Below are 20,142 nucleotides of genomic sequence, written 5' to 3'. Positions count from 1 at the left end.
TTTCATTCGTTTAAATACTCTGGTATTAAAATGGGCAACTTTATTGTCATAGATGCTTGGTGTTGGCCATTAACAAGGAAATAAAATGAAAAAGAAATGCCACTAAAAAATAGCGTAACATGTTTAGATTTGCACAAACAGCATGGGTATTTAAGAAATATTTTTTATTAAAAAAACTGTCACAGTACGTGGCAAACAGATGCAGCCATACAAGGGGTCAGAATTGACAAGTACATCTTACAATGCATCATTATTGATCATAGAAGCAGTTACATAGCAGGAGTAGTAAGAAAAAGGACACAGGAAAGTACAGGACAGGGAATAATGCCTGTGTCTGTACATGTGGGATGAGTGTTATAGCTTACAGTACATTTAGTCGTATGTACAAACATGATGATCTACTGGCTGACGTAATATGTTTTAAAAAAGCAACACCTGACATCTGTACAGCGTGCAATAGCTGTGGGTGAGTGACTTCCATTACCAGTTATATATGTGCTAACTCAAAATATAGCTGCTGTTAATGTGGTTCACATTAAATGAAATGAACCCCGGGCCACGTTTCACTTCCTCCTTCAGTATAAAATGTATTATTGCAACAACTCTTTGCTTTAAGGAAAATAAGATGTAATTTTCTTGAGAAGGACCCAGGGCAGTTTGTGTTCATTGCTTATAACTAGGAAATCTTTAAAAAAAGAAAAAGAAAAAAGGAAGAAGAGCTTTTTAAGCAATAATTTCCTCTGTCTTTACTCAGAAGAGTATTTCACATCTTAGAAACAAATGCTAAAAGTGGGTAACACCTCGCGGATTATGGGTATTTCAAGACAGTATTAATGGAACAAAGTCATATTTATTAGCAACGTAACTTAAATGTGATGGCCATTGCACATTTTACTGTCGTCTTTCCAAAAAGAACATATTGGATGTGCCTTAGGTGACCATTGGTGTTCCCTGGAAAGCAGACACATATCCTATATATACACACACACACACACTACAAACACACCTCTAAGGCACAGTTTTTTCAGCATTACTACCCTCAAACCCAGTACTGGCCCTCTTTTAGAGTTGGAGTCGGGGACCTAGATCTCACAGAGGTCCTGAATCCTGTAGTACGTGGAAGTGGATTGCTAGAAGTTTTATTATCTCTTTCATTACTGTTACAGCCTCTAATATTCCTATCACCACCAGCTAAATCAGCCTCAAATGGCCCCCAGAAGGTCATTCCAGGGGCCAGACTCCTCCGGGGACTTGTGGGCACCCTGGGAGAAGTTGGGCAGCTTGCAGAGCCGAGTGGGGTGACCATAACTGAGGGCATAGCCACACTCCGCTCTGGCCTGCCCAGATACGGGCTGTCCTCATTGGGAACCGGCACTGCAGCGAGTGCCTGGACAAGTCGAAGCCGAGCTTGTTTTTCCTTGCGATGGCGGAACACCAGGATCAAAACTATGAGTATTATAATGAGAAGCAAACAAGCTAGCAGCGGAAGGATAATGAGGAGGGGGTCCGACGCAGGACGAGGCAGAACCTCGACATGAATCAGCTGGGTGTCAGGAGGGTTCTCCGGACCGTGTTTCTCTGGGATGGAGGGAGTGTGGGGCTGGGGGGCATGGCTGTGACCTCCTCCTGCTCCCTCTACGCTGCTCTTTGACCTCCCTCCAGGACTCCCATTCCGTGTGTGGTTCCCCAGTCGGTTATGAGGCCTCAACTTGTGGTGTGTCCTGTTGTGGTGCTTGTGTGACAAAATGTGGGGGTGCAAACCCACAGTGACCTCACCGTGTGCTGTAGAGCCTCCTCGTCCACCTTCCCGTCCTGCTCTTCCGGCAGTTGTCCTGTTGTGTGCTGGTAGACGGGCTGTTGTGTGTTCGCGACCTATCTTGTCTATTTTATTGAAACCACCAGGACCGTGGCGCATCTGGTGATGAGGTAAGATGGTGAAGTGAAGCTCACCCTTTGCTGGCTGGACGTTTCCAGACCTCACCAGGAAGCTGAAAGAGTCATTAAGAGGCGTGGCGGGAGCGTGGACTTGAGCTGTTGTGAGCGTGGATTCATTATTGTGGAGCTGGTTGTCGCTGTCACTAAGATTCTCCTCGATGGCAACTCGGCCTTGCACCACATCTCTGAATGTGAATGACTTCAGGACCTCTGACGCTCTGTTAGGATCATATGTTATCTACACAAACACACACACGAAAACACATAGCAGAGGAGAAAGTCAACAGCAAACCAGTCAGACACGCGACATACTGTAGTTTTATGACATTGCAGCTGGAGAAAGGGACCGTCTAACCCCGACTCATTACAACAAATGGCTTTACCTTGACTAGTTTTCCATGTTTTGGTGGAGAGAGAACCTCAAAGACCGGGTTGGCTCGGCTGATTCTCGCCAGCTCTGAGGCATCAATCATGGCTTTTCCCAGTTTCACAGCGATACCACTGGGGACTCGAACTGGCTCTCTCAGGTAGATCAGAGGCCGCACGGTCACTTTCACCGTTGCTGTTACATTTCCATAATTAATGCCAGGTGACGAGGCTGACACTGAAATTTGAAAGGTGTCCTCGGACTCGCTGAGATCAGTCATGTGATAGACGACGCGTCCAAACTGGAGGTCCTCGTGGCGGAATGTGGTGACCTCCTGGTCGTTAATAGCGATGCGTCCGTGGCGAGGGGGTGTGGTGACAGTGTAGGAGACAGTGGCCCGGCTCTGACCATTGGTTTGAGCTGCAAGCTGATTGGTTGTCAGGACCACCGCGGTCCGGCCTTGAATCAACGACAGGCCAGTGTTGTTCACAATGGACACCGAGGGCTTAATAACCTCCAAACTAAACAGCTTGTAGAGTGGACGGTGATGGCCGTCTGTTACGTTGAAGTAGAAAACTCCTGTTGAGGGGTCGCCCTAAGGGAGGAAACATTGAAAGGAAGAACAAAAGACACAATGCAGGAATTAGTAGTGGAAAAAACATAAACATGAACTTTATTCACTGCTTTGTTACCACAGAATAATGGCACCACTTAGCCAAAAAATAAGGCATATTGAGCATTAACGATGTCCAGCACTTTTTAAATCTCTGCACAATCACAATTACAACAATGTAAGTCTGACGCTATTTTTTTTTTCTAAATACATAACACTGACACATGTTTAGGCTTCACTGCTGCAGTAAACCTTCTTCACCTGCTGTATAAAATGCAGCCGGCCGTGGTTGACGTCGTACTGGGTGAATGAGGTCACCGGCTCCGGTCTTTCCCCCAGCGTCAGGTAGCCATTGTTGGGCTTACTTATCACGAGGTAGTGCAGCTCCTCTGGAGGAGTATCATGGTCCTCCACCTCGACATGGAAAAAGCGAAGGATTAAGAAATGATGTAAAAGTTTTGTAGACGTAAAAATAAATTGCAGCTCTACCTAAATTTATACTTGTCCTTTTTGCACTTACTCACCTGAAGACTGCTGGGTCCAAGTACGACTCTCTCCCCCACTACCACCTTCATACTGGGAGCCCTGCTTCTGATCAGTGGTGGCTGGTCATTGACTGGTGTTACTGTGATGTTGAACATCTCGGTCACCCCTGTGGTGTCTTTAACGTGATGATGAGAAACTGTGTCTAGTGATGAAAAGGGAGATGATGAAGCAGAGTACAGAGAGGAAAAGGAGCTGGAAGAAGAGGAGGAGTCAGAGGAAAAAGCCGACAAGGATGATGATGAGGAAGAAGAGGAGAGATCCAAAGGCGCCACCCAGGCCCGAAAAGTGAAGCTGTCACTTGTGGTCTCAGAGTCATCGTGGAAGTATGTGATGCCAAACTTGTTCAGGGTGACTTGTGAAAAATCTGGTTGGTTCCTGAGAAAAGACGATAACCCAAAAGCCATAGTTGATACTTTTGTTCATATTTACATGGATGCATGTATTTATATATATCAATCAACACAAGAAGAGAATAATAAGTGGCGCTGAATGTTCTGCATTGTCTTTTAAGTTGTCAAGGCTGAGGCCTATTGACTTCTCCTAAGTGATCATGATTCACTATAAATTGTAATTTCTCTTTGCCAGCATAAAAAGGATTTGTTAGGCAGCAGTCACTGGACTCTGTGACAATGGAAAAATCCAAGGAACTCAATGAAGATCTAAGTAGAAGAACTGTAGCTTTACACAAGTTGGGTAGGTCACTTGCAAAAAAATCCCCCAAAGAAACAACAACAAAAAACCCATCTACAAGCTGACAATGGAGAGACGCCAAACTGTGTTTCATTGTTCTGGTAAGAGTGACAATAAAGATCTATCTTATCTTATCTTGCAGCCATTTCTAAAAAACTGCAAAGTTCAAGATGATCAGTTCAAACAACTGTAGGTAAGTATAAGTTCTATGGATGTGTCACTACTTTGCCAAGCTTGGATGAATACCCAAACTGTCACCCTCAAATGAGAGGAAATTGGTTAAAATGTTCAGGAATGTTCAGGAACCACCAAGACTCAAGCCTGACATGAATGGAAACTGCTGAATGCCGGCGTCGCTGCCCACAATGAGACAGTTTGGACTAAGAAGGTGTAGAGCAAGAAAGAAGCCCCTGCTCGAAAATCAACACCTTCAAGTTCAACTAACATTTGCATCTGTTCACATGGACATGCCAAATGGCTTCTGGAGAAAGGTTTTATGGTTAAATGAGACAAAACCTGAGCTATTTGTCCAAGAGCTATGTGTGGAAGAGTAAAGGCTGGGCTTTGAAACCTATGATTATGGTGCCAACTATCAAGCATGGTAGCAGTAGCGTCACACTGCCAGTGGCAATGATATAATTGGACAAAGAGGATGGCATGATGAAGGAGGAACACCTACAAAGTCTTCGAGTTCACCTCAAATCAATAGCTAGGGAGCTAAAACCTGGACATGATTGGGTGGTTCTAACATGACAAATACACAAATACAGGATCCCAAACACCTCAAAACTGGTTTTAAAATTGATAAAGCAGGCTAACATTAAGGTTCTGGAATGACCTTCTCAAAGCCCCGACCTCAACCCGATTAAAATTTGTGGAAACCAAGGAATTTGAATGAACTATATATATATATATATATATACTTTTGCTCTGTATATGGTATTACATTCCTTTGATTTTAATTTTGTTTTTCAGTTCATTTCATGACAAATAAGAGCAGCTATGTACCTGGTGAGATTGTGTCCTCGAATAGACAAAATCCCATAGCGAGGCAAAGAAATCACACGATACATGATGTGGTGGTCTTTCCGATGGGACTCTGGGATTTTTCCCAGGAGATTAGAGGCATCAAGCTTGGACCTGTCTATTGTCACCCTGCCTCCTTCAGCCACCACAGCACCTGAGTGATACATACAGACATAAATGTAGTCACCCTTATATTATATTCTTCTTGCCACATGATATTTATTAGTTTGAAACATAGATAGTACCTGCATTGTTTATTAGTCTGGTCTTGTGCTGAGAGCTGTCATGATGTTCATTGGCTTGGTAGGAGATCAAGATGGTGAAGGTGTGTGGAGGAAGAGAAGCAGGAGGCAAAGACGCCGTGAAAGAAAAAGTGTCTGCAGCTGACCATCCCACTGACTCTGGCTTGTTCTGATCATACAGGATAACGCCATCATCCAACTAAGAGAGCCAAATAAATGAGGAGGGAAAAGAGAATTTCTTTCAGAAGTCAGTCCTCTTAGAAAAAGCAAACACTGACACATGGAGACACACACATCCCTACCATGCTCTGTGTAAAGGTGGAAACATTTCTTGTGGAGTTGTCCGGCATACGTCGGACCAGGCGGCCGAGTTTAGGAGGAGAGATCACTGCAAAGACCACGGACTGGTTCCTCCTGATGTTGCCGTCAGCAATGTTAGTAACCGCCTGAAGCTCCTTGTCTGAGATTGGTGTCACAGAGCCTTCAGGATAAACAAAAAAAGCAATGCTAAGGAGTGAATCTACCGAGTTTAATGTATTAGTAGCAGGTGACGCCATGCGTCAACAATGCCAGAGTGTTTGGCCTTAACGTGACCAACATCTGCTGCTTTGCTGTACATTTCACTCAGGAGTAGTCTACACCTAATATGGGCCAGATGTCATGTGTGTTGTGGCATGAGCCCACACAATAACCCACGCCAAGCCCACCCCACACCTTTGTAGGGCGTGTTTAGTCTACAGACATCCTGTCACTGAGTCAAAGTGCCAAATGCAGCCGAGGTTCAAATATATTTGTCACCTGAGATCGAACATAACATTGTAAAACAAATATATCAAACAAAAATTTCATACTCGAATGTCTAACTGTGCTCATTCGTTCCTTTGACTGTCCATTGATTGTCAGCGGAAAAGTTGTAGCTAAGTAGTTCATATTGTTCTTAAAATAGCAACATAACCAAAAGAGAGATCAGGAGGAGATGTTTTACTTTTTCTTGAGCCACAAATTCTCTTTTCCCCCCAATAGTGCCACATTAGATCAAGTTCTTGCAGTTTTAACTGATGTGCTAGAAGCACTGTAACCGTTTAGCCTTTAACAGTAAATCTATATTCCCAGTTTCAACACCAATTTTCTCAACACGTTTTTTATAAACTGTTTTTTACTTGACTGCAAAATATTGTAATTTTTCTCATCAAAGCAAGTAAAATAGTTGTGTGTGGTTATATATAAGAATAAATGCTGTACATATGAGTAGGTGTCACTGTACGCATGTGCTTTATAGGTTTTGGTGTGAACATAAGGCACTGTGGTTTAGAGTAGCGAGGCCACCCAGCGGATTTGCAGTGTATTACATCAGCGTGTCACTGTTGTGCCTTCAGAGCGGCCTTGATTCTTTGTGACACAGATTCACCACAGTGCTAGAAACATTTCTTAGAGATTTTTTTCTGAAAGTCCTGTTCCACCACATCTCAGAGGTGTTCTGCTGGATTGAGATGTGGTGACTGTGGAGTACAGAGGCCATTCAGAGGGTCTTTTTAACTTCAGGTCAAGATGTGACTTCAAAACCATCAGTCACTTTATTTATTTATCTAGTCATTTACTGATTTATTGAAGCTGGAAGAGCAGGTATACCTGGGTAGACTTCCATCGGGTGGTTTCTCTGCAGGGTGAGGATCAGAGAATGGGCAGTTGTGCTAAAGATCTGACGAGGAGCAAAGTTGAGGCCGTCATTCACTTGGAAATGAAAGCCACCCGACGGCGCCCCTGCAGACAGACAGAAACATGTGGTCTACTCCTCTGCTGAATCAAAGGTCTTTTTAGAAAACAGAAACACATGCTTACCATTGTGCACAAACACCAGCTGCTTGCTTTCTATGTGACTTTGAGTGAAGTTCAGAATGTGTCTGGAGGGGGCGCTCTTCAAAGCCAAGTGGCCATTGCTGGGTGGTGTCACTATGAACTCCAGCCCCTCAGGTGGAGTGTCAGTGTCCTCCGCACTGAGATCGCCTGTGGTTATCTCTGTAACAGAACCCACCCACACCTGAAGAGCAGAAAGGAAACACGACAAGTCAGCTTGGCTCAGCATGACTATAAAGAGATATAGATATATAGTTACATAGATACATTTTGTTTGTTTTAATATGCACTAATAAAAAAGCTCTTTCATGACTTTTTGATTTAAGTGTGTCTTTGAAATAATTTTAGCTGAAAATAACAATTGTGTTGGCTCTTCTTATCAGTGTGTGGGCATTTCCCACCTTCAGTCCGTGGTTGGTTGTAATCACCGGGGTCTCATCATTGACAGGTGTGATGTTGATGTGAACGGCGCACGGCAGGCTGTGTTTCCTGGTTTCCGTCTGGTTTGCCACAATGGTGAAGTTGTCTCTCAGGGTGTCACTGCCGTCGTGGATGTAGGAAATGTACTCCCGTTCCACCTAAAAACAGATGTTGTGTGGAAAATGGAACAAACGAATCCAATGAAATGATAGCTCACATCATAGTATGAAGCATTTTATCACAAAGATGAGCGCTACATTTAATTTAAGGAAAAATCTGCCAGGTATTGTTGTAGGGTGATTGTGCTCAAGGTCAGCAGGTCAACGGAAAGTGTATCTTTTGTATATTTCATGTTAGATTTTATTTGCAAAATACATGACCTGATCAGGGATGTTTGACCTGAGTATCAGCCATGAAGATTATACAAGTTTTGTGAACAGGTAGAACATGGGTATAAGAAGAAAACATCTATTTTTTTCCACTTATCCAATACAACGTCATGGTTGGAATAGAGCCAATCAATGCGACCATAGGGCAAGAGACGCAGGATAACCACTCACACCTACAGCCAATGTAAAATCACCAGTTAACCCTATATGCATGTCTTCGGACTGTGAGAGAGTGTGAGAGGACTCAGACAAACATAAAGGTCTCACTGGCTAGTGGACAAACCCAGGATGTTCATGCTGTCAGGCAATGGTGCCAACCACTGCAGCACCATGTCACCCATGAGATGAACCCATTAAATGACCAACTGTTCCTGTGTCCTAGTTTGCTCCATTTGTGAGAAATTATTTAAAAAAAAGAGCCTATTAAATGTTTTCAAAGTTGTAACACATGGTTGTGTTGATTGCCCTTCTAGTAAAAAAGGGTCTTTTCCTGCTTTTTGATGCCTCTGAGATGAACACATGGAGTCTTTCAGTCTTTAAGAGCTACGTGTGTAATCAAACTTGGATTTTGAGTGGGTTCGGTCAAACCTCAGTGTGTGTGAAAGCTGTGATAGGCATCCCTGGAATGCGGCTGTGCTCCAAATGTCCATGTCGTGGTGGATTGATGACCTGATACAGGAAGTTCATCCCAGAGAAGTGATGGCTGGCGACTTTAATGATGTCAGAGGTCAGCGGCATAGAAGACCCCTCATCTGGGGTCAAGTCTGACACCTAAACAAAAAATGTGTAGAAGAAAGTAGTGACTGACTGCTTTCTGGTTTGGTAAGTTGACCTCCGTTTGACCTTTTTACCTGCAGAGGAAGCAGGATTGGGATGATATCAATCTCCAGCCTGATAGGTCCAACCTTTGTCACGCCATTGGTTGCTTCCAACAGAACAGAATCATTGGTGCTTCCTGTGGTCTGCTGTTGATAGTTGACCAAGCCCTGGTTCAAGTCCTCCTGGGTGAATGTGGGTGTTGACTGCTTTTTGATACCCTGCATGGAGGGAGAAAGTGAACAGACCCCTTGACTGCAGCCTCATTGTGAGGCCGAAATATCACAAATCACCTACTGATTAGAAGGTTGGTTCGATCCCTGGCTCCCCCAGTCTGCATGCCAAGTATCCTTGGGCAAGATACTAACCTCAAGTTGCTCTCCGATGCGTCCATCGGAGTGTAAAGGTGTGTGAATGTTATTAGAAAAAGCACTCCGTTTAGAGTCAGAGCATGGGAGAATGGGTGTGATTGGGTGAATGTGGCATGTTATATAGAGCGCTTTGAGTACTGCGGGAGAGTAGAAAAGCACTATATAAGAATCAGTCCATTTACCAAACACTAAGTGACAGGAAATGAGACAAGGGAATAGACAAGGGCATTTGTAACCCTTTCCAGACTAACAGTTGTCAGTTTCTCAGCTGTACTTGAGCTCCTTTAGATTGTGCCATGATGTTGCTTTTGGAGATCTCTTAGCCTACTTTGTCAGACAGTTTCCATTTAAATGCCTCTTATGGAGGTACCTACTTTATAGTGCTGTCCTCCATTCATGCGTTGATGCTTGTTGTCAGTGGACAACCTCTGAATGATGCCAACTGTGGGAAGACTGTGCACAGTAAAAACTATCTCTGAGGGCTGACTGTCTTCATGGACCACCTGGTTAAAAAAAGAAAATCACAAAAGTGATGCTGAATATGAAACTAAACATATTTTATAATCAGAGAATTTACCTGCATATGTGAGGATCTTGGTTTTGCTTACCTCTAAGTTGTCCCTGCTTATAGAGATATTCTGTCCCTCTTCCACCACCACTGGCCGGTTGTTTCTGACTGTTGGTGGCCTCTGATGACTCTCCAGGTAAATCTTTACCGAAACTCCAATGTCTAGATGTACCTCCCTCTTCCCTCTTTCCACCTGCCTCTCTGTGCTCCGTTCTCTAGCTCTTGCTGTCACATTAAAGCTATCCGACAACTTGTGGCTGCCATCATGGCGATAGACCAGGCGCCCTGCTATCAAGTCTCGCTGGGTGAATATTGAAATTGCATCTGCGTCTGTTATAATCCCACTCTCTCTGTCAATAAAGCAGATCTCGCCATGTTTAGGTGGGATGAAGACCTCAAACGTCACTTCGTGTGGGTCTCTGATGTCAAGGTTGCTGAAGACACTGAGGTTAGCAGAGGTCAGGGTCGTGATCCCACCCTGCTGGACCATGATGCCTGTGTTGTTCTCCACCTGCAGGTAAGGATCCTGCGCCATCACCTGCACCCCACAGCAAAAAGAAGACCAATCATGCTAACATGAACTTAGCACTAAAGTGTCTTCTCAAATAAACGGTATGAATAGAAATGAAATAAATCACATCACATAGGAATTTATAGTGAGTGCCTAATCTGAATCTTTGCCAGATTTCTACTGCTTGGTTTACTCAGCTGTTTTATATTTGTGCCAGTCATGGGCCTAATGGTTCAATCACAGTGAATCACATGACTCGGAAAAAATCAATAGTTGCCCGAATCAATAGTTCAGATTACAAGTAACCAACTGGTTTCCCAGAGGAAGTGCCTTTGTAATTTTGCAGTTAAAAATAATTTCTGTTTAATGTAGATTTCTGTGCTTGCGAACAGAAACAGATTTGAAAATAGATTGTGTGCAATTGCCAAATTGAAACCAATCAATTATAAACTGCTGGCAGACTGACTCAGTGTTATTGATGTTTTATCCCTATCACTGTTGAAGTCAGCAACTGACTGCCAGTCACCGCAGACTTGGTCCTTGTCTTCAACACAACGATTTAATGGCAACAAGATCACATTGCACGTGCTCGTAATAACTTTGTGGGCAACCAAGTTTCCTCAGCGTGACTGCAACATTACCCTTCCTGTCATTGTTATTAAACCAAAAAAACAAAACAAAAAAGAGAATAATCACCTCCAACAGCGTTGAAACATAATGCTTCCCATCAGATACGAAAAGCACAAAACGCCCAAAACTCACTCCTTTGTGGACAAACAGCACCTTTTTCTGAGATGAGAAAAAGCAGGAGGCCATCATGACCAACGATAAAAAAAAAGCATTAGCAGGCTTTATAAAAAAATATACAAAATATAAAAGATACCATTATTGCTCTTACCTGTTCGAGGTCTCGCTGTGTGAACTCATACAACTTGTGGCTAGGATCACTGGCCAGCACCAACTCTCCCATGGGGATCCCCCTCCGTGTGTACACCAACCAGCTGTCCTCGAAATCTGAGTCATCATCACGATAACGCAGGTCACTCAGCGTCACCAATCTCTGGCCCTCCCGTGCCACGTGGAAAACTTTATCCACAACCCTGAGGGGCCTCTGATCATTGACGAGCTGCACTGAGATGTTAAAGGTGTGCTGTTCTCCATTTCCGTCCTCTTTCTTGTTCGTGTGCTTGTGAGCTTTGTAAACCACTATCTGAAATGTGAAAGAATCCTGCTTAGTTTCGCTGTCGTCGTGAACGTACATGATCCTTTCCTCAGTTATATCCTGATTCGTGAACGCCATAATGTTGTCGTTAATTGAAGTTGAGTTGGAGAGGTTGATCCGCCTTATGTGCCCATGCCTGGGGCTCTCTATAATGTTGTAGAGGACCTCCCGGTTACTCGCTGCGTGAGTGAACAGAATATCTCTGGTGATTACTTTACTCCCTCCTTCCATGACTGAGAGACCTTTGCTTATCATAGTGACGGTGGTCGACTCGGCTTTGATGTTGATTCTGAAGTCGTAAGTTGTTGAGTTGGAGTGAGCTGAAAACACCTGGAAGCTGAACGTGTCTCTCGTGTCGTCATGTTGCCGGTTGATTAGCTCGTACCTTACCAAACCAGCACTGATGTTCCTCTGGCTGAAGGTTGAGTTCCTTTGTAGGGCCTTGTTGTTGAGGAGAAGCTGACCTTTCTTGGGTACCGTTACCATCCTGAAATGGAGGTCACTCTCACTGAGCTTAACACCCTTAGAAATCACATGGAGGTCCTCGGGAGTGAGAACAGCAGCCTGAACGCCATTGAGCTCCATCTTACTCCGTGTGATCTTGAAGTGAATCCATCGTACCGCGATGGGGAAAACAGCCTCTTGTTTAGCCAGGGAACCGATACTGACTTTAAATTTAAAGTGGTCTGTGATGTTATTCTGCATCTGTAAGCCACGGTAGGTGCTGAGGTATCGAATCCGTTCTTTTTCCAGAAGTTTCTGGGAGAAAGAGGTCGCTGGCTTCCATTCGCCGCTTGAGTGTAACCTCTGGAGCTCGCCATATTGTGGGAACTCTGTAACATTATACCAGATTTCTAATGTGGGGTCAGCCACATTAACTTGTACTGCAAGGTGATTGGTGGTGATGACTGAAGCTTCGCCTTGGTTCACCTCCAGTCCGGTGTTGTTCACCAGTTTATCTTCGAGTGGCACGGTTATTATCCTCAAAACTACTGTGTTGCTTACCTGACAAAGGGAGAGGGAAGAGGCAAAATACCATCTGAGAGGATAAGACATAAGATGAGAAAAAAAGACAAGCTGCTATTTTACTCACCTTCTGCCCGTCACTAACCCTAAGAGCCAGCCTAGAAGTTGAGACCCCTGTGTGGATAAAGCTGATCTTACCCTCCTCTAGATCGTTTAGGGAGAACAAGTTGATGGGCCTGGAAGATAAGAAGGTGAAAACCTTGGAGGTCAAAGCAAACAACAAAAAATGTTTTAGTTAAAAGTTGTAGTAAGATGAAAACTACGGGAAAAAATTAGAATAATACTGCTTACTAACTCAAATGACTTCGTCCAAGACAAGTGGATGAAACAAATTGGTTCAATTCGTTTTTGTCACTTGGTGCAATGTCTGTGAAAAAATCCTACCAACAAACACTTTACCAGATGAGGGGCTTGGCCCAGCTTTGAAGAAATACTCTCCACATCTGGGCTCAGGAAGTTTTGGAAGGACTCTTTAACACAAAATCCCATCATCAGAAAAACAAAATTTGGGAGACATGTTCTCAATAATCAGCACTGATATAATTTTAGTTTTGCCAGTTTGGTCAAATTTGTCAAGACACAAGAGAGAGTGCAAATGCAAGATGTGACTGAAGGGCAGGCTTTCAGCCTTAAAGCAAGGGGTAACACAAAAGTATTACATTAACTGTTTAGGAATGACTTAAATGTTTATGTAATGCTGCAAAATATACTGATGTATAAAGTGACCACACTAATTATACACAAACAACCACTTCCACAAAAGAGCTCAGTATCTGGATCTAAAAAGATTTGCAATGCCCCATTAAAGCTTTATAAGCCGTAACACCAACCTGCCAGGGTAATCCTGATGCTCAAGGTATCCAGCCTCAGTGTTGAAGTTTCCCAGGGAGCTGAAAACAAGCTCCTCAGGACTGCTGTCAGGGTCTAGCACTCTCAGCACATCTGTAGTCAGCTGGGGGAATTGTGAATGCATTAATTTTGATCTTTGCACGTATAATTACTCAGACATTTTGCTGTACCTACCTGTCGTCTGGACTTCTCGAGTAGAGTAAAATAGTTTCCCTCTGGCAGGCTGAGCACAGGGGCATCGTTCACAGCACTGATGCTAATTTCGAACTGGTGCAGACGGTTGCCCTTGAGAAACACAGGAAGCTCCTTCTTATTGCTGGAGAAGACTGAAAATGTGAAGAAGTCACTCTGGTCCTCTGAGCCGCTGTGAACGTACATCACCCTGCCCTGCCAGAGGTCCAGCATACTGAACGTCCGGTCCTTCTCCTCAATTCCTATCGTGATGGTCCTCTCCTGGCCCTCGTCCAAAGTCCTGTCGGGGTCTGGACTCAGGTCCAACCGGAGCTGGCCATGAACAGGCTGTTCCTCAACGCGGAACATAAACTGGGATGGATGAATGCCCAGTTTACGGAAGTCCAAATTCACCTGGCAAAGAGTCCAAAGAGAATTATATATCGGTGCTGCTTATTTTTATTTTCACAATTACTTAAAAATCACTAAACTCAAAAGACAGATCAGCACTACCTTTATGTGTTTTGGTTCAAGAGGTGCCCGGCCTCCCTCAGATACTTCTAGTTTCCTCAGCATCAGGAAGTTAGGGCTCCTCTTCGCGTTAGTCTGTGCAGTTGTGATATCAACCCCAGGAAGATCTGTTGGGCTGGTGAGACTTGCTCTCTGTGGAGCCTGCCCTGTCCTACAGCCCACAGTGACATCCTTGGTGACTGTGGCATGAGGTAGGCCTGTTTTTTGAGTGTTCACCCTGATTTCACTGAGGCAGCCTTTAAAGGAGCCTCCTCCTTCTCCTCCAGATGGAACAGAAATCAATCCAGCTCGCCTTGCTTGTCCCCGAGCTGCTTCATCCAGCCCTCCTACGAAGAGAGGCCCCGTGAGCTGAAGGACCTGAATCTCTGGGCTCAGACTGGCCTTCACCAGCTCTTTGCCTACCTTCAGCTGAACACTGTGAGGCAACAAGTGAAGCTGGATGGTGTACCAGGTGTGGTTGCTGTTTACATTTGTTAAAGAATGCAGCTCAGTTTTACTCCCCTCTCCACCTCCTACCGAAGCTACCAGATGACCACGTACGATCTCAATGGCAACAAACCCTCCCTGATTGTCAGAGCTATAAAGGACAATGCCGTCTTCTTCTTCTTTTGCAGCAGGATGTAGTTCACATTCAAACACTCCCTCTTGAAGCACATCCCACGGTGGGAGTGACATGAACGCTTCTGAGCTGAAAAAACTGACAGGATCTTCTTCTGTTGCAGAAAACTGTGGACTACAGCCCAGAGATACCTCATGGACGGTCTTGTACCCAGAATGTGGCCTGAGACTGGACAGTAAGTCATGTTGATTGAAGACGACTTCGTCCATGCAACCTCTAAACCCAGAGGAGATGTTGTGAAGATAGAGATGTTTTAATCCAGCTGTCCCGCCAACAAGGAGTCCATCCTCCACACCGAGCTCCAGATCTGGTCCCTGTATTTGTAGGCCGGTGTGGGAGTTCTGGTCCACAGTCATAGTGATATTATGGCGGGTGTGGGTGAGATCCACAGTGTGCCACGCCAGGTCACTGAGATGGATGCCCTTTTCTGAGCTCAACGAATGCTCACCTGAGCCCAGATCAAGACGCACCTGAGGATTAAGGGGGAAGGTGAAAAAGGAAAAAGTTCATAAACTCAAAAAAGTTGCGAGGAAAGCCAAAATATCACACATCACATGTTAAATATGTGTGTACATAAAAAACAAAATGAAGAAAATGAAGGCTTTTCCACAAATAGAAATGCAACTGAGATCTCTCTGACAGCACCAGTGACTTGTACTTGGTATTTTTATTAAGCTATTGTGGTTTTCTGTCTTAACCTCACTCGTGTATGAACTTGTCTGGAATTAAAGCAGTGCCGGGGGGGTTACTTTTCCCCCCACTCGCTGAGCAATTTGACGCCAAGATTTCTGGGTTTAATCTTCTGGCTGGTCTTCTTCTGGATAGTAAATTCCAGCATATTTAATGAGCTAAAATGGCCCGAGGGACAATTTTTACCCTTTTTTTACGTCGGCCCCTGGACAGTTTTCACTAATCCGTAGCCATTTTATTGAAATGGATATAGCCTTTATCTTACCTTGTCTCACAGTGATACACTTTGTCTCACATTTTTTGTGTCTTTGAGATAAAGAAGATTAGTTTCTTCTGTCTTATAACCTCCTACCTGCAGGTACCCAGAGATCAGCTCCAGAAGCATGAAGTCTGTGTGTCCTGCTGCCAAAAGCAGCAGCCCTGACTGACTGGAGGTTCGAAATCGAACATGGATTAACGTCTGTATGGACGTCTCAACTGTCCGCAGGTAGATGTAGCCATCTCCGTAGAATGAAACTGCAGCAGTGCAACAACAACAACAAAAAAGACAGACATAAATTGAAGCCTGAGCTGTCACGAAATCACTAAAACATCGTGTAGTTAATCAAAGATGCTCTGACAGCCATGTTTCAGGATTAAGCTTAATTTCCTTTGCTACCATACAGGAAGCCCTCATAGCGATCTGGTGGTGATTATAGACCTTCTACCAGGAAAAAACTCTTCCATTAACCTGCATTGACTGATCTGTCACTATGTGCACTCTGTACCTGCTATCTGAAGTCAATTAATGACAACTAATGCATTCTGTAGGGGTTCATTAGACGTCATTAGACCCCACCATTGACCCAGATGACGCAGATTGGTCTTTTAGTTCAAAATACATACCATTAACTTCAATGGGAAACTATGGGAAAAATATACATTAGAAGGAGTTTTAATCAAGGCAATATGTGCACTATATTGCATGACAGATGTCAAAAAGACAAAGTGAGGCATGACTGTGGCTTAGTAAATCTGTACTTATACAGCAGAGCACATGCTAGGATTCTCACATTTTAGCATGATAGCCTGATTATATTTGCACTAAACACAGTAAAGCATAGTGTTAAAGCAGAAGTTCATCTTTTTAAAAGGCATCACAGTATTTTCTAATGATAAAAACCATCTCCGTGGCCATTCATACTACACCAAAGTTATTATAGATAAATTAAATGACAGTAAAAGGAAAAAAAAAGATTTTTCAAAGAAATTCCTGTTTTTTTTTTGTTTTTTTTTATCTTTGTTTTTTGAGGTTTTTATTTACTTCTTTTTAAATAATTTCTAAATAGTTATTTCTGTGAATGACAAAAAGTGCTTTATAATTACAAGACAGTCCATGCAATACACTATTTTGTAATTTTACCCACAATTTTAAACATTTGTTTCTTACAGTTTAAACCCAAACAGTTGTGGTGGCAGATCTCTTTCAATTACAACATCAGCATTTTATATAGATCATATATAAAGTATTTGATATTCATCTTGAGCCATGAATTAGTGCTGACAAAAATTCAAGAAGCATTTTCATTACTTCTGTTTCTATTCACCTTTAATCCAATGATCTTTATAATTAAATACAGATGATGCTTGCCCGTCTCTGGCTTTATAAGCCTGTAATTACAGCATACTTTTATCTATCAATGAGGCCAGCATATCTACCACTAACTATAAATGAGCACCAAAAAAGTACGAGTGTCTTTAGCATCATCGATTTGATCTACAAAGCAGCGACACGCTCTCTGACTGTCCATTTGTGCAAACTGTGACGTTCAATGGATAGAGGTCAGAGCCATGTGTCTGGATGCATGCAGCTGCAGTTTGGTGACACTAAAAATGATTCAAAGCTCTGTAAAAGCAGACAGCACAACACTGCAGAGGCAGTGACCACAAAATGGAAATAAAGGGACAATTTATATGACAAAAAAGGGTGGCAAAAAAATCAATGCATTTTAAAGGTGAATTAAAGTTTGTTTGTTTCCACATCGCACAGGAAAAATATTAACAATCCAGGCCTGTATAATCTTAACTATTAAATAGTTAAGATTAACAAATCTATTAGACTACCTGTCATAACAACAAATCTATCAAAACTTTGTTTAAACTTATTACTTGTGTTTATTAAGCAAATAACAAACTAATTTCACTTTTTATAGGCAAATTTGAGCTGACACACTGGAATTCTTAGAAAAGTCAAAAATTGATCAAGCACAACATTCACCCACTAAAATGAATTTGTTTCTGTTACAGCAATACAAGTAAAAACTGTAATTTGGTATCTAAATTTGAAAAAATAATAAGAATGCTCTTCACTATTTCTTTCAGCTTTTTTGTAAAATGTTTGAAAAAAACAATAATTATATTTTACTGGTGGACTAACAGTTACAGACACATTCAAAAATGATTTTGGTGAGTGCTAATGCTAATGTTAATTTAGGCATAAATCTTACTCTGGGTGGTGGTCTATTAACTTTGTTAAGACGTGTATTTGGTCTCTAAACATATTTTTGTGCTTTTGGTTACACATCTAACATTTAGGTGTTTTTGCGCGTGCTTGCTGTAAATAACTTTAACACAGAATTTATTTTTTTCATGTATATTTTGTAAATGTAGGGAAATTTTAATGTTGGTACAAAATTTTAGAATGAGAAAAAGTATTTACATTTATGTGTCTGCACTGTAACATATGTCACAGTGGCTTAATATTTTTTTCTTAAAATCCCTTCTTATCTCTGAGTGGGAAAACTTTGCTATGAAAGCTTTTATTGACTATACGTGCTGCAGTGTGAAGTACTCAGTCAGCAGACTGGCCCAGCATGCTGCTCTGCATAAAGCCTATAAGCCCGCTGTCAGTATAACCCACGTCTGTCCATGCATCCCTAATCTGCCTCTATGATAGCAGTGAACATTGGATTATTAATAATCTTCCTACACTCGCAGACATCTCCAATGTGAATGCAAGTCACTTATGTGCTCTGACAAGCAGGTGTGGTACAGAGACATGTGTAACTGCCCGAGGCAAAGCTGGTGACCATTAGAAAGTTTTGCACGCATACAAAAACTTTCCAAATGTTGTTAAGTGTTTATATTTAAGTGGCAGATACCTGTAGTGGAGAAAATGACATATTGTTTTCTTGGACAAAGAAATGCATTGCAGAGAAGAGCTTAAGAGTTAAGATCAAAGCTGTATTTGCGAGGATTACCACCACCAAAAATGTAAAATTCCTGGCATCAGCTCAACTAACCATGTTGCCGCAAATTCATAAGGGCAAGCATTCTCCCCCAAATATAATCCATCATAATGCCATATGTCACCAGTCTGCAATGTTAGACAGGATTAGATAATAAGCAACCAACTGCCAGATCCATTTGAAGTAAATCAAAGGTTGTAAAAAAAATAAACAGGCCTAAATAACACCAGCAAAACCTTCCTTTGTCTCTATAATGATGGAAATCATTTCAGCGCAGCAGTAATGTATAAAATACACGCCAAGAACCCTTAAGAATTATTTTTCACATGCATCTAAAGGTGAAAGTTTTCTCACGTTGCTATAATGTATCACGTTATAATGCTATAATGTATTGAATGCTATAATGTATTGAAACAAATGCCAGGTTTAACTTTTACATCTAGTTTAAGACAAGGAATTTTTTTCCTCTGCAGGAACCTACCTCCATAAACGTGTCCGGTGGAGACCAGCAGCAGCAGAAAAACATCAGCCAAAACACTCCCCATGGTTATGTAGGCTCCTAAAATCTATTTTGCATCTTGGTTAAGCGAAACATCTGGATGCATGACTATGCAGCCGATTATCTTTACTGCCCATGTCAACGTCAGGACAATCTCTTCATGCTCTGCTGCTGGCCTTGGATTACAGACTTGGCTCCAAAAAAAAAACAAAAAAACAAAAAACAAAAAACCATACCTGTGTCTGTGAGCAGAGCGCAGAGAGGTGGAGCTCCACCCTCGGATCCTCCCCTCAAATTCAGGAGACCTGTGTGTGTAAGTATCAGTCGGGAACACAAGGGGGAGTTGTTGCAGCATATGGAGACAGAGATGGATGGGGAAGATGAGAAGGTACTTTCAGAAGATGGGGCAACCTCAAGAGCCGAAAAATGAGACCAATGTGCAAGTGGGGAAAACTGCAGTACCTCTAGGCGCCACTTATGGCTCCCATGTTTAAATGCCCGACTTTACATCATTAAAAAGCATGTTTCCATTGCAAATCCAGTTTGGCCTCTGTTGATAATTTTCTTCACAACAACTCGGAATGGGGTGACTTAAAAAACACCAACGACACCAACAACAAAAAACCTCTTTGACCAGGATAACTGAGTTATAGTTGTGCGGCCTTATTTTTTTAAGATGTCCTGATACAGTCGCTAGAGTTCATGGAAATCTTCAAGGCATCATCATAGACAATATAAAACACTGACTATCTTCTGAAAAAATGAAGGCAGTGCTAAAGTAAGTGAACATAACTTTTAAAGATATCACAAAGTGCTTCACAACAGAAATGCTAAAACTTATTTATACAAGTTAGCCAAAGCAATCTTATAAAAAAATGTAACTGCTTTTTAAAAGGGATCACTGAGCCCACAGAACTCAGGCTGGGGGCTCAGTTAGCTACAGTGTGACATGTGAGTACT

At 42.6% G+C, this 20,142-nt stretch overlaps 1 protein-coding gene across 1 annotated transcript; it reads right to left on the bottom strand.

The window, feature by feature from the left end:
* Positions 1-70: 70 nt before the first annotated feature.
* Positions 71-19,447, bottom strand: LOC102309328 (chondroitin sulfate proteoglycan 4). Its single transcript, XM_005931897.2, has 22 exons — positions 19,165-19,447; positions 15,809-15,972; positions 14,130-15,236; positions 13,620-14,030; positions 13,427-13,548; positions 12,664-12,772; positions 11,247-12,575; positions 11,045-11,137; positions 9,878-10,375; positions 9,644-9,772; positions 8,934-9,119; positions 8,671-8,853; positions 7,675-7,851; positions 7,259-7,457; positions 7,049-7,180; positions 5,722-5,900; positions 5,423-5,618; positions 5,160-5,331; positions 3,440-3,836; positions 3,177-3,329; positions 2,319-2,897; positions 71-2,173 (listed from the first exon to the last, which is right to left on the bottom strand). The coding sequence occupies exons 1-22, from the start codon at positions 19,226-19,228 to the stop codon at positions 1,040-1,042; spliced, it is 7,713 nt and encodes a 2,570-aa protein (XP_005931959.1). The 5' UTR covers positions 19,229-19,447; the 3' UTR covers positions 71-1,039.
* Positions 19,448-20,142: the final 695 nt, after the last annotated feature.

This window comes from Haplochromis burtoni, unplaced genomic scaffold, assembly GCF_018398535.1.
Source record: "Haplochromis burtoni strain Fernald_Lab_line unplaced genomic scaffold, NCSU_Asbu1 Contig_151, whole genome shotgun sequence".
NCBI lineage: Eukaryota > Metazoa > Chordata > Actinopteri > Cichliformes > Cichlidae > Haplochromis > Haplochromis burtoni.
Note: the sequence above shows the minus strand (reverse complement) of the source record. Positions and strands in the feature narration are given on the sequence as shown.